The 13,471-nt window shown below is 41.0% G+C and overlaps 1 protein-coding gene across 1 annotated transcript in view; it reads left to right on the top strand.

Moving 5' to 3' along the window:
• The first annotated feature begins 389 nt into the window (after positions 1-389).
• elna (elastin a) overlaps positions 390-13,471 on the top strand; it is a 23,563-nt gene continuing 10,481 nt past the window's right edge. Inside the window, exons 1-3 of the mRNA XM_086215722.1 lie at positions 390-456; positions 1,146-1,244; positions 1,562-1,588. Of these exons, the coding sequence (XP_086071848.1) occupies positions 390-456; positions 1,146-1,244; positions 1,562-1,588 (193 nt within the window). The remainder of the gene's footprint in view (positions 457-1,145; positions 1,245-1,561; positions 1,589-13,471) is intronic.

Raw genomic sequence — 13,471 nt, 5'->3', positions numbered from 1 at the left:
ATTTTCAGGATGAAGTCAGTGTTTGATTCAAGTATGAAAGTAATCTAATCAACTTTAATCCCAAAATTTGTATTTGAAATATGCTCTTTTACTTTCTATACCTATTTCCCTTCTTTTGAACATGCTAACAGTGATAAGGAATTTGATCCGGTAAACTCTGTTTGCACTTTCTTGTACCTCAGCCTCATAATTCATCTGGAAGGTTAAAAGCTGGTCTGACCCCAGGGCCTTGACCTGGGTCTGGTAGTGAACCTGTGGTGCCTTTCATCATTCTTTCATAATCGTAAATATGTAGTCAGAACACTCACTGATAGTAGCTGACAATCGCTGCGCTAGCATTGTCCATGCTTCGCTGTGTGTAAACTAGGTGAAGGTCATATCAGTGCAGGATGTTATTGATCCGTTATTACCGGATCTTGCCCGACATTACAAGTATATGTGTTTACGAGGGGTCCAGTAAAGTGTCCAGTGGAAGCCACCTCTGAGTCTCCAGCCTGGTTCTTGTTTCTGACGGATTCCTTCATCAGTCAAAGTTCTTCTTCACCGTGCCCTCCAAATGGCTGTGGCCTACATTGTTCTTATTGCACAGCCACAGATACTCTATCGGGTGTTTGTAATTTCACACATTCATATCAGATACTCTCAGCTCTGCTTGAGCATTCCACTTTGGCATCAGTTCATTAATTCTGGGCACTGCCTTAGCATAGCATCAGCTGCCATTTGCTGGACAAGTTTGACTTGTTTTTTTTTTAGTTTGAAGTATCAATCCCATGAAATTGAACAGATGTTACAAGTCTATTAAATAATGATAGCTTTATGCTTAAGTTTCACACACAAGCTGAAGTTGGAATGTTTAAAAGTGCTATTTGTTTAAAAAGAAGAATAAAACAGATTGCTAATCTTTAGTCAAGTTCCCTGTCAACGCTCGACTTTGATTCAGTCAAATCTGGAGGAAACACACGGTGAGACTTCCTCTACACGTCACTGTTGGCAAAGAATAATTCAATCCAGGGGATATTGCTGTGGCAGTCAATGATGTATTCAGAGCCAGGCACTATTGTCAGGCCAGTTTAATGGAAGATGTTATGAGTTTTGAAAATGTGAGGTCAGTATTGATCTCACCTTTTTCTTTGTGGCCCTGACAGGAGGAGGTTATGGAGGTGGAGGGCTTGGTGGGGGCGCAGGTGGCTTGGGGCCAGGAGGTGGTGGGCCTGGTGGCTTTGGCTTTGGAGGCCTGGGAGCAGGTAAATTATAACCAAAAAAAACCCCTTAGAGCTGATACTTTTAGCTGTGTGTATCAGTGGGAAGCTGCACTTATGAACTTTCCCATCATGTTTCCCAACATCTCAATATATCTAATCAAAAACAGTCATGCTGCTAGAATAAAAAAAACAAATATACAAATTTTAACTGTCTTTTTCACTATGTCTGAAAACTACAACACATGCACTTACATCTCCCACGCTTGAACAATGCTGCTAATTCTCTATGACTTTACAGTAAATCAAGATCATCAGGGCGAAAGCATCTTACATATTTTAACCTTTGTCTCACCTCACAGGACAAGGTGGAAAACCCCCTAAACCAGGTGAGTTGGATCATTCATATGCTGTGTTCTGGAAAGTGGTGTAACATGTGACAAGAATGAACAAGGCTTATTGTTTTTCATCACATTTATGAAATATTTTTAGGATTTAGTCACAGCCCTGTTTTCTTTCACTGTGTACAGTCATAGATGTTGAAGTGGCCGCAATGGAAGGGAAAAGAATGTTGGGTGGATAAAGCGTGTTAATGTATGGACTGCATTAAGTTCACACATTAGCAGTATAGGACGACCTGCGCAGATTCTGGGCAAACACCCCTTTGACTGGTTGTCACCAGGTTTCTCTTATCACCCTGTGTTATCACCAGTATTGGTTTACACTGGCTTGGCAGCTGGTTGGGGCGTCCCGATTGGGTGGGACCTAACAGAGATTACCCACCTACATCTCTGCTGTATTAAAGAGTGATGACTGGCAGGATATAAATGAACATCAGCGCCTGCCAAAAAATGGTGCCAGAGTACTGATTAGTGTTATTGTAATGTTAGACCCTTACAATATCTGGAAACCTACTTGTTGAAATTCACCGTGGCCCCTCTTTGCCATACTCCACAATAAATATTTTCCTTTGCTGTACTTCTGTCTGCACTGCATTGGTGCTTTAGCAATGTTTAGCTATCGTTAAATTTCCGTAAGATCTGCTGATACAATCTCAGCCTTACCTCTATGTGTTCAGAAAGATAAGAAACCAAGCAAACGTCATGCAGTCCTGATAAAACCTGGAGCGGGTTACATAATAGCCCCTGCGGAGTTCCACACCCCTGCCCACTACCAAGATTTTCAGGCCAGCCGTTTTATGAATTTTGGCTGGGATTAGCAGAGTTTTACTTCAGAAGTATTGACCAAGCATTCCAGCTCTGCTTCTCTCTCACAGTGTAGCTATAAGGGTGACTGGGCCTCAAGAGACAGGGCAGGTCCCACTTCGATCCTAGGCTCCTCCAGAGGCTGTGTCCAAGTGTCCTTGAGCACGAAACGCATGTGTGGAATGAAAGAGGGGACTTAAATGTTCAAAATGGCTTTGATATGTTTGGCTTCATGGGTCTAATTATGTTCAGTCAAGTCTGAATGTTGGTTTCCAAACTGTAGTGACTTCATATCAGAGGAATACTGTATGAGTCAATACAAATTTGTATATGAGAACTTTCTACATACCAGTATGAAGTTTCCATTATTATTCACATGTACCAGCAGGTGCCTCACATAATGGCAGGTTGAATACAGTTAGTCAGTGTTTGGCTCCTTCTGCAGAAAACATGCCAGAATAAATTACACTCTATGAAACATCATTAGACCATTTCTACTAACCTTTAATGCATTTAACTGATTCTTTTACTAAAGACACACAGATGCAAATGCAGATAAACACCCTCAGAGGGAGCTGCCAATCATTCTTATGTGGAAGCCCAGCAGTGGCATTGCATTTCACAGACACAGTAAGCACCTTGCCTGGCCAGTAATAGAGAAAAACAGCTGGCGAAGTGAGTAGCGTGACTACAGTGAATCGCATGGAATTGCAGTGTCGCTCATGCAAGACCTTGTAAATGTTACACTAATTGTGAAGTCTGTCAGCATCCAGCTTTGACAATACACTGAAACCTGGAAAGATCTTTCTCTTTATGAACAGCTGTTGGACTCTGTCTTCTTTCCTGTGTTTCCTCAAGCAAAGGTGGATTCAATCCTGATGTTGCCATTGCCAAAACCTGGCTTTGAAAGACACTTTCAGGCAGTGTGATCTCAGTTAACAGGAAACATAGTGGTTACTGGTTTTTTTTGCTGTTGGGGTAGTTTTGTATCATTATGATTGTCTGTTTTATGTTGGGGAGGGATGGGTGGGACGTCGACATCATGTAACTAAGCACAGCGTGCCAATCTCTGAGGGCAATACAAATTGAAGATGATAGACGGACAGGGACACCTTTCTCTGTCTGAAAACACTAGCGATGTAATAAAACAGTACATCGATCCAGAAGTCAAGCAGAATTGTACAAACAGTACAGAGATTGATACCATAGCGTAGCAGAGGGAAGTTACAGTCAACACTGATGAGGAAAATATATCTTTCCCACCCGTTCAAATCACTAGGAATAAACTCAGTTTTTTTCCGCAGTTTGGTTAATGGTATTATCTAATTGCTGCTATACATACTGGGCAGAGCATCATAAATTGTTTTAGTTGCAGGGCCGAGAAAGTATATCATAATTAATATTGTGTTACTAAAAGGGAAAAAATGTAATAGACTTAAAAATATACGTTTTGCAATTGCATACATGAAGTGAGTCGGCTTTTACTGGCGCATGTTGGAACAACCGACAAGTAGACTGAACCTGGAGTTGATACATTTCAAAAATAAGACGTGACTTATGAATTAACTTATGAACTAACAACGAGCCTTATAATGAGCCATACCAGCAAAAGCAGCGAAGATTCTGAAAATGTTGGAAAAACAAGAATTTGAATTCTTTTTACTTATGTCAAGGAAGTATATTGTCACACAATTTATGCATCGATTGATTGATTGATTGATTGATTGGTTGCAGTTGGCCCACCAGGATGAAGAAAAACATAATTCAACTTAAAATTTTTAGCATAATTTACTGCAGAGTTGTGGCAAGTGTGAGTCTAAAAAAGTCCTTACTTCATGCATGAGGAGGTTGTACATCATTGAAGTGGAAAGCTTTTCTCCAATACTCTTTTCTTCAGTTGCTTTTTATTGCTAATAAATAAACACAGCAATGCATAGTAATGAAAATAGTACGTAATTAGGCGAAAGATAAAATCATACTTTAAAAGATGCATGGACTGCTGTATCCATTAAGATGATGGATTGTACTTTTCGAAGCAGCCACATGACTCAGAGAGTTGTTTTTGACATTTTAGAGATTTTGGATCCTTCTGTGAGGGCAGGCCTCAACAGTCTGTAGAGCAACCAGTTTTCTCTGCTCACTGAAAATATGTTTCACAGCATGCTGCCAACACTTGAGTATATTTTGACATTGGTACTAACCCTACAGCTGTTGCGAGGAATATCGCTCATATGCAATTAACAAAACTGATTATGATTTCCTTGGATCACCCATTTAACAAATGATCACTTTAATGAGCCCAGCCCATGGTTGTTTCATCTTCTAATGCTCTGGCTCTTACCAAGTTAACTGTGTTGCCCGCTTCCCAATAGCATGAGTGAACAGAAGGAAATAGAAAAGGTAGAATAGAAAAAGGATTCTTCATGAACTACCACTTACACACTGTCATATGTACATCAGTTTGCACGACACGTATGCTTAGAGAGCCTGCTGAAAGAAAGGAGACTGATAGATTGAGGTGAGGATGAAAGTGTTTAGCCAAAAGAAGATGAGCTTGGAAGAAGTCTGGTCTCCTGGAGCACATATGCTTTTCATTACCGGAGCTCAGACATGTCCTCTGAGCTGTCAGAGATTGGAAGCATCTGCATGTGAATGCGCTGGACTGTGAGGGTATGTACAGTAAATATGTTTATGATCTTCATGTGCATCTTATTACAAGTGTGAGGACATGTGTGCGTACACACAGATGCATGAATAATGAATAAATATTCTGACATTGGCTTGGGGACAGACTGTATCCCCTCCCATCCACAAACAGACACAGGCCATAAATTTGAATCTGTCTTACTCATACTCAAGAGCTATGACAGAGACGACACTTCCTCAATTTATCACCATCTATATTCTCTCCTAGTCTCCACTATCTGTTCTGTATGGAGCCTCAATGTAAACTGTAACACCCCCACACTTAATTCAACCCACCCAATATACACACAGGGCCAACTCAGCTTGTTTGTTCACGTTGGAAATGTTGTTTCCGAAACCATTTTTCTTGAATGAGGTAACCAGATCTTGTTAGCGTCTTCTATTATCTCACTAAATTATCTTGCAATAATAGCAGAGCAAAGATAAGATAAGGGCTTTATTTGTTTTATTGATGTCTAATCAATCACACATGCTGCACATCTTAAGTTATAACTGTGGTATTTTCCCTCATGTACAAATTATAGGAAAAAAATGCAATTCTATAAGAGCTCTGTAGCTTTTTCGCCAGTTGAGTTTAGTGAGAATGTAACCACCATTTTAATGTAATTTCTTCATGTTCTTTGTGTGATTTGATAAGCCATCACTTGGCATAGTCTCACAACCTCTCCGGTGGTCCATACTCCAGACACACTGGACCACTATCCTCGTCCATCTGGCAGAACAGACTGTGCTGTTTATACAGTGTTGGAGACATTTTTTGTCCATGAAGACAGATCACCAGTTGAACGAGCTGGTTGCAATCAGAGGTAGAGGCAGACTGTTAGATCTGAAGTCCTGTTTTGTGGATTTGTGGCTGATTTTCTGTGAAGAAGTGTTGTAATTACTAATTACAGACGATCAGTGGTGCTCAGACTTTGTGTCATGCTCTCTTTTGTAAGTTGCAAAAACTTCATGCCAAATAGGTGTCGTCACATTTTCCTTTTGGATCAATGAGAATAACCTGTTTTTATTTTCATCCCTGTCAAAACGGATCCACGTCACACCTCACCACATGGCTACGGTTTGGCTATCTGAATCCATTTTGCTACTCGTGCTAGTTTAGCTCGAGCATCCAAGCACTCTAGTAAATGTTCCAACGCTATTTCAATGAATGGTTTTGTCGCGTTTTTTTTTTTTTTTTTTGTACACTGAACACTCTTAGTCACAGTGAACAACTGAAAAATTAGCACGTTGCACTTTTTCATGAGTCATTGTTATAATCTTCCTAGATATCTCTGCACCTCTCCCAATCAGTGCTGCTCTGAATGACCTCAGAGATGGGACATTGTTTTTTTGCGTTTCCCAAATAAGTCACAAGTCTTTCCTCCTGCTATAAGACAACTGGCAAGTCTCAAGCAAGTGGAAGAAACATGTGCTAATGTTTTCTTTATAAATAATGTCATTTTACTTTTTTGAATTGGTACCAAACAGAACACAACCGCAAAGGACAAAGATCAAACAAAAATGCAACTTTTATATAAGCATTCATGCAGTTTTACCATTTTATACCACAGACTGAATAAAACATTTGTAGAAACAGTATATGTATAAAAGATGGCTTAAACTCCCATAGTGAGCTTTATGTTAATTTACAACCAAAATCTTGTTTAGGAAAAAAAATAGTGGCGCAATACCTACAAATTCTGAGTGTCACTGCTGTAGCTCACACTTACAGCAGTGACAGGCTGATGTGAAATGGAACTATAGTCAGAAGAATTAAACTGATGTGCAAGTACTTTTTCATGGCATAATTCTTAAGAAGTCAGTACTTCAGAGAGAGTGTCAGGTCAGTCCTAAGTCAACATGAAGTCACAGGTCATTCGGGAAAACGGGAAAACTCATGTTACAAGTCTTTTAGCCTTTTATGATTTTGTAGAACCTGATGTCAGTAGTGACACTTCTTTCACTCATGTGCCCTCCTCAGTTGACTTGTGAAGATCATGTAAATGTCTAAAGCCCTTGAGGGTCTGCTGATGATTTAGTCCTGAACATGTTATTCTTCTGGATTCAATTTTGCAACAGCCTTTCCTCCATCAATGACATAATTTATCTTCTTAACTTGTTTTCATCCATGTTTGCTACAGTGACAGATGGCTGTGCTATGCTCATAGCCTTTATAATGACTTAGGAACTTGGAAAATGCTTTTGAGGCTGACTCAATATATCTAACGTCAATGTTTCTGCGTGCATGTTATGAGTCGGGCCGACCTGTCGAACATTGGTCTCCTTTCTCAACCCTGAGTTGTCAGAAAAGTATTCAGCTGAATAGTAGTTAGATGCACATGTTGACCATCTGGGCGAGGAAATGACTTGGCCAACTTTACATACCATGACTACAGGCTGTGTTTGTTGACTGGGTTTTTCACCCCATACGTAGTTTGAAGAATTGATCTTCTCGAGTCAGAAATGCACAGCTTCTCCACATGTTTCTCTGTACTTTAATTGAATGCTTGCAGCCGGTTTCTTCCATGTCTGAATGTTTTTACGATACATCCTGTGAGCTTATGTGCTAAGCTAAACTGGTTGATGCTATGAGCACTGAGTTAGACACACTCCTTGGATATATTCAGTGTTGGCAGAGCAGATGTGACATTCCTTTGGAGGTGGATAGAAAGTAGAATATCGCTCAACTATCACAGACACAATGAGAAGGAAGAAGATGGCTTATTTAAAGTTTTTGGCATATTGTGCTCTGCTTTGTATGAGTCATGCACAAACAATAACATCAGAAACTCATTGTGTATGGTGTAATTCTTGGTGTAATTAAATAGAGCAGTATGAACAAGATGGGCTATCAGACAACCCTGACATCCACCAAGGCCAGTAGTCTAGTCCTCCATAATGCAAAACTGAACTGAAGATACTTTCACAACCCAGTATTTAGTCCATTTAAATTGACCCATGATGCTGTTGTTTTGGGTGCTTGTGACAGTAATCAGGGACTACCACTGCCGCTCTGTCTTGGTCCATTTCCAAATGAACCTTAGTTAGTTTGAGTGCATTGAGAGCACAACCCAGCCCATTAACTGAAAGAAAACCAAAAAGCAGAGAACTTTGCTCTTCGTGCGTGCTATATTTGTTAAGATCTAAACACAGCGGCAGGTACAATGACAGGGTGAGGAGTGACTTGGAAATCCAAAGTTTTCTGGACATGAGAGCCAAAGAGTTGACATGTTCCAGTGCTAAATTTTTGACCAATTACAAAGAATTCTGCGTGCGCATTCCAGGTCTGCTCCTTCGTACACGCAACATGTATTTTGCTATTTATTCCACTAGAAATTGCACTAAACAGAAAATGGAACAAATACAGCATTTTGAATTTGATTCTGACTAAAAGGGTTATAGGTGTAGAAGCAAATTAAAACCATTTTATATGTTGGGATAGATTTCCAAAATAATATGCCTGAGGTACATGTAATGTTTCCTTAGAATTGATTGAAAATGTTGTATTAAAAAAAAAAAGACTCAAAAATCTAATGTTTTCTTTCCTGGCTCTTGTGCAACCCCTGCACACCAACCTGGCAGCCTTCAGAATCCGACTGATGGACAGACAGTCAAACTAACAGGAGCAATTACGGAATTAAGAGACAGCAGTGGTCTTTACACATACGTGTTTGAAATAAAACATGTGTTTGCAGAGTTTTACTGAAGTAACAGACCAACAAGGACTCAGCGTGTTGAGGTCAGACAGCCACAGATGTCACTGGGCAAGGCAGCCTGTGTTGGCACAGTAGCACTTGACATATGAAAGGCGGCTTTTACAGTTACTGTTCATTTAGAGCCATTTTAAAGAAGTGCTCACTGCCTCAGAGATTATGTGTATGTTCTGATGCCCAAGCGCCCAAGTTAGGCCCTCCAAAGTTCGCCAAAGGTAACCACTTAGCAAAGCAGAACAAATTTTCTTGTGTAGTATGACGTAAGTGTCCCCCATAAAAGAAAAACTGACCACCCACTACAACTCTGACTAACCACTCTAGCAGTTTGGAAGTCCAGTTTTATTACAAAGATTTTTATCTGGATGCTGTTCCAAGAGCAGAGAATGAGGCAACTTTAAATCCTTTCTGTGATTGTCAGTAGGGGTTCTGACAACTTCAGGTCATTTGGCAAATTGGGTGTCATGACTCTGTGCAAATGGAAAGCAAAAACAATAAAAGGCTGGCCGCCAAAGTCAGCCAGTAAAGGAGAGACTGTGTGTAATGGTGTGACAGCGCGAATACTTAATTAGTCCAACATGTGAATAGCTCAGCTTCTCACAGCTTGGTGACCGTAGCTGACAGCATGGAGAACGTGGAGGTGACAAGGAGCAGCCGAGGTCACAGGAGAGGGAGGGACTGCGAGGGGAGCCTCGGTGTATCCACTTGTCTCACGCGATCTGGAATCACTGCAGCACCTCGCATCATTCTGCTTTCATCCAGCTTGCTGCGCGTCAGCTAGTAAGAATGCAATCTATCCACCAACTTGGAAGTGGAGCCGTGTGATAATTTGATACTGATAAAAATCTGGTGTCATGACTGTGAAGGACATAATGATGGGCTTAGTTTTCAAAGTGAACATTTATATGGGACCACAGCCGAAGCACAGAATCTGCCCGTCAGTCACAGTAAACTGATTCTTGGAGAGCTCCCAGAGAGACTTTGAAGATGAAGTTATCAAGTAGATTTTTCCATCAAATTACAGAAGCTGCAGCATTGTATGTTATATAGCTTGTCTCCATGCTTGCTGCACCGGTGCTTTTTATCCTAACACTCAAATCAAAATTTGTCATTCTTCTCTTACACTCCTATCACTTCAGGCACATTAACGCTGGTTTCTACAACAGATGGCGGTAACAAGGACACGTGCTATTTTTTTTCCCTTCAGATTCATGGTAAAGACATATTTGTCTCTGGACTACTTGTGTGGTTGTTTCTGAGGTAGAATAAAGAAAAAGTCCCCAACATTTCCTGGACACTTACGAGCTCCAAGTGTGCTCTCTCTGCATCTGCGGTCAGTTACAGTGGATCCCTGCTGTGGAATTCTTTGCTCTTTTAAATTAAACCCTTCACAAGGTCCAGCTGGTTCACAAAGTAGAGAAAAAGGAGAGAGGGAGGAGGGCAAGGGACAAGATGGAAGGGGGTGAGCAAATCCATTATTCACTCCTCACGTTTGGCTTCCTCCGGGCTGCTGCAATTAACACCTCATGTCTGGTCAGCACAACACCAATTGGAGAGGAAAGAGCAAAGGGAAAAGCGAAAAGAATGAAGAAACAAGGAGAACAAGAGGAAGGGGGTGAGGGTTGAAGACACTGTTTTGATTAATGTCTTTTGTATTCCTCTGGTTCCCAAATAGAGGATTGCCTTTCCCAACCCCAATGGAGAATGAGCAAGAGGTTTCGATGGTGAGATTGAAACCAGATATTTCTGTTCACACTGGCTCGTATCCATCACTTGTACTGGACCGGAGTTTGAGAACATGACTGGTGACTAAAAGAGCTAGCCACACTGTCTGGCCAGTGTCAGTCTTCATTTCAAATACCAACGGACATGACATGGCATGACAGGAGGCAATGAATATGGCAGTCTTCCCCTCATCACATTTTCGTTCCTCTGAAAACAAGTCTCTGTCAGCGATGTCTGGACATGCATGAGCTTAACGTCTCCCTACACCGACATCATGATTACAACAGTCACCAAAAATGAATTGCCACCTCTGGGTGATACTCAACTATTCACTGTTACGACATCCAAAATGACACCTCAACAACCTGCTGTTGCACTTGTCACGGCACAGCTGTGAATGCAGTGGTCTTTTCTGAATGGAAACTGGCTATTGAAGCAGTCACTCTGCTTCTTAATGGAGAAACTGGAAACTGTGATGCATCACAGTACTCCATCACTTACCTTCTAATTTCTCTGGCCCTCAGTTCTCTCTCCTGCGCCGTATTGAGTTTCCGTTCCTTCCATCTTGGATTTAGATCACTGACCTTTTGTTGGGTTCCTCTGTCTGAGGTCCAGAGAGATTTAGGGGTTCAAGTGGTCTCTTGGGCTTCTTTGTTTGCCCTGAGGGTCACACAGAAAATTAGTCAATACATCGCTGTTCAAAAATCCTTCATCTTGTCAGCAGTCAACATAAAACTGGGAGCAGGACCAAAGAAAAGCCATGATTGGATATCAGGGCCATGGTACTGACTTTCCATGTGTGTGATTCATGACAACAAACAACACTGGTGTAGATGTGTGAGCTAAGACAGGTCTATTTGTGTGAGTTGATGTGCTGTAGTAATAACAGTCCAACAAAAGCATGCTTGTTCGGGCTGAAACAGAGGTGTAGCACGATTTTGGATTAAAAACTCAGAACTCCATCCACCAAATATTTAAAACGTATATAAATGCCAAACCAATAAATGTAAATGATACCCGACCTCTAGGGTAGGGCTGGACGAAATGATCATATCTGTAGTGTGAAATGTGACAGGCTATGTGCTGCGTTATCACAACACCCCTGTGATTCCTCAAAGGCATTTGCCATACTAGAACAGAAGGATTTGGACAAACTTATAGGAGAAAAGGGAACATGTAAGTACAGAGCACAAAAAGAGTTGTTCTTGTCATATAATATTACATGATCGGTGAGGGACGATTGTGGCCATATCACCCACCCCTACTCCAGGGTAGTATCTTTTACTTCAGAGCATTTTGTTTTCCCACCGTCAGCTGATGTCAGAACCAACACAAATTAGGTTTCCTAATGTTTCTTTCATGTCTAAACCTGCATATCATATAAAGGCCTAATTTCTTACATGTCTGCATTTTGTCTCCTGACCTCAAATCAGAGTTCAGTGTGGAAGCAGGCTGGCTGTTCTCAGTCACTCTTATACTTAAGAAAAGAAATGAAGTATAATTCATATGTAGAACACTTCGCCAGAACAGTGACATCAGGATTTTTGCAGCTGTGTTTTTAGCGAGACATCGGGACATTTTCATTATTTATTCCTTTTTGAACACAAACCATGAACTTTCCTGACTAGAAAATGAAAGAGTTGTCACAACTGCCTTAAAACTTCCATGTCCACCATTTTGCTTGAGGACATTTCCCAAAATTAAATGAACTTTTCCTAAGATATATGAATATTGTGCTGGTTAAACATAGGCATACATGCTAATGCCTGCTTTCACTCTCTCTTCATGTTTTCATTTCATTAACATCCAATCTCTCCATATACGTCTATACGGGTTTCTAGCACTCACATGAACAAACACACATCCATCAGACTGTCCAACAAAGCATTCTCTGGTCTTGAGGGAAGACCGGAATGCTACAGTTAGAATTGACAGAACATTTCACGCTACGAGCATGCAAAAAGAAGACAAATGAGACAGATCCACTTCGTCAGAGACCCCGGGGAGAGGAAAGTCATTTATCAGTTTGATTTATATATATGAATTGATAACTGTTTTTATTGCTTCGAGGTGTGTCTGGGGATGGTTGAAGAATTGAGGAGATGAAAGCTTTATAGGAGATGGATTATCACAAGGACGCTTAGCTTAGTGTCTGGGCTCGGATTGCATGCTCATTGTGTTCGCCAAATGCTCAGCAGGGCCAGTGCCCACATTTGTTTTGACTAGGTCATGAAACTTCCATCTTTCTCTTTGCCTCTCTCCAGTCCTAACACATTCCTCAGAGTCAGTATCATTACCTGCACCCTGTACTTTGCTGGGCAGAATCAAAGGACTCGCCCCGTCTGTGTGTCTGTCCGTGTGTCTGTCTGGGTGTCTCTCCCTTATTTGGCTTGGTTCCTATGTTGAAGTCTGACCCCAGTTTTTGGCTTAAGAAAACTAGTTCCTTAGCCTGTTGGCAGCATTTGAATCCCTGCTTGTTACAAAAACAGTCACTCCTCTGATATGTTTGTCTCTGATTGGGGAACTTGTTCAACAGCTTTGTAAATACAGACATAGCTTATCCGAAATTCTTCAAATGAAGCCCCAGGACATCACTTTCACTGCGATCCACAAGCAGTGGAAATTTTTCCAACTTGAATATTGTTATTATTCTTTTACTCACTTTTTGATTACATGTCCATGATTGTTGAGTCTTGACTCATAATCGATTAAGGACTATAAAAGAAAGAAGGGTGATGAAAAAGTTGACCTTGACAGTCACAGAAACTGGCCGTGCCCCTTTAAAACAGGCACTGGCACAACGTCTTGTGCTCTTCAGTGTGAGTTATCGTTCAGTTGTCAGCCTGTCAGCAGCAACACAGGAGAAACTCTATGTGCCAGCTTGTTATTGATAAATATAATCAAGACAGACAGCAACTTTATTTCTCAAGGGCGTACTTAGTTG

This window comes from Aulostomus chinensis, chromosome 10 (genome assembly GCF_037954235.1).
Source record: "Aulostomus chinensis isolate RoL2024-O1b breed Wild chromosome 10, RoL_Achi_v1.0, whole genome shotgun sequence".
Lineage (NCBI taxonomy): Eukaryota > Metazoa > Chordata > Actinopteri > Syngnathiformes > Aulostomidae > Aulostomus > Aulostomus chinensis.
Note: the sequence above shows the minus strand (reverse complement) of the source record. Positions and strands in the feature narration are given on the sequence as shown.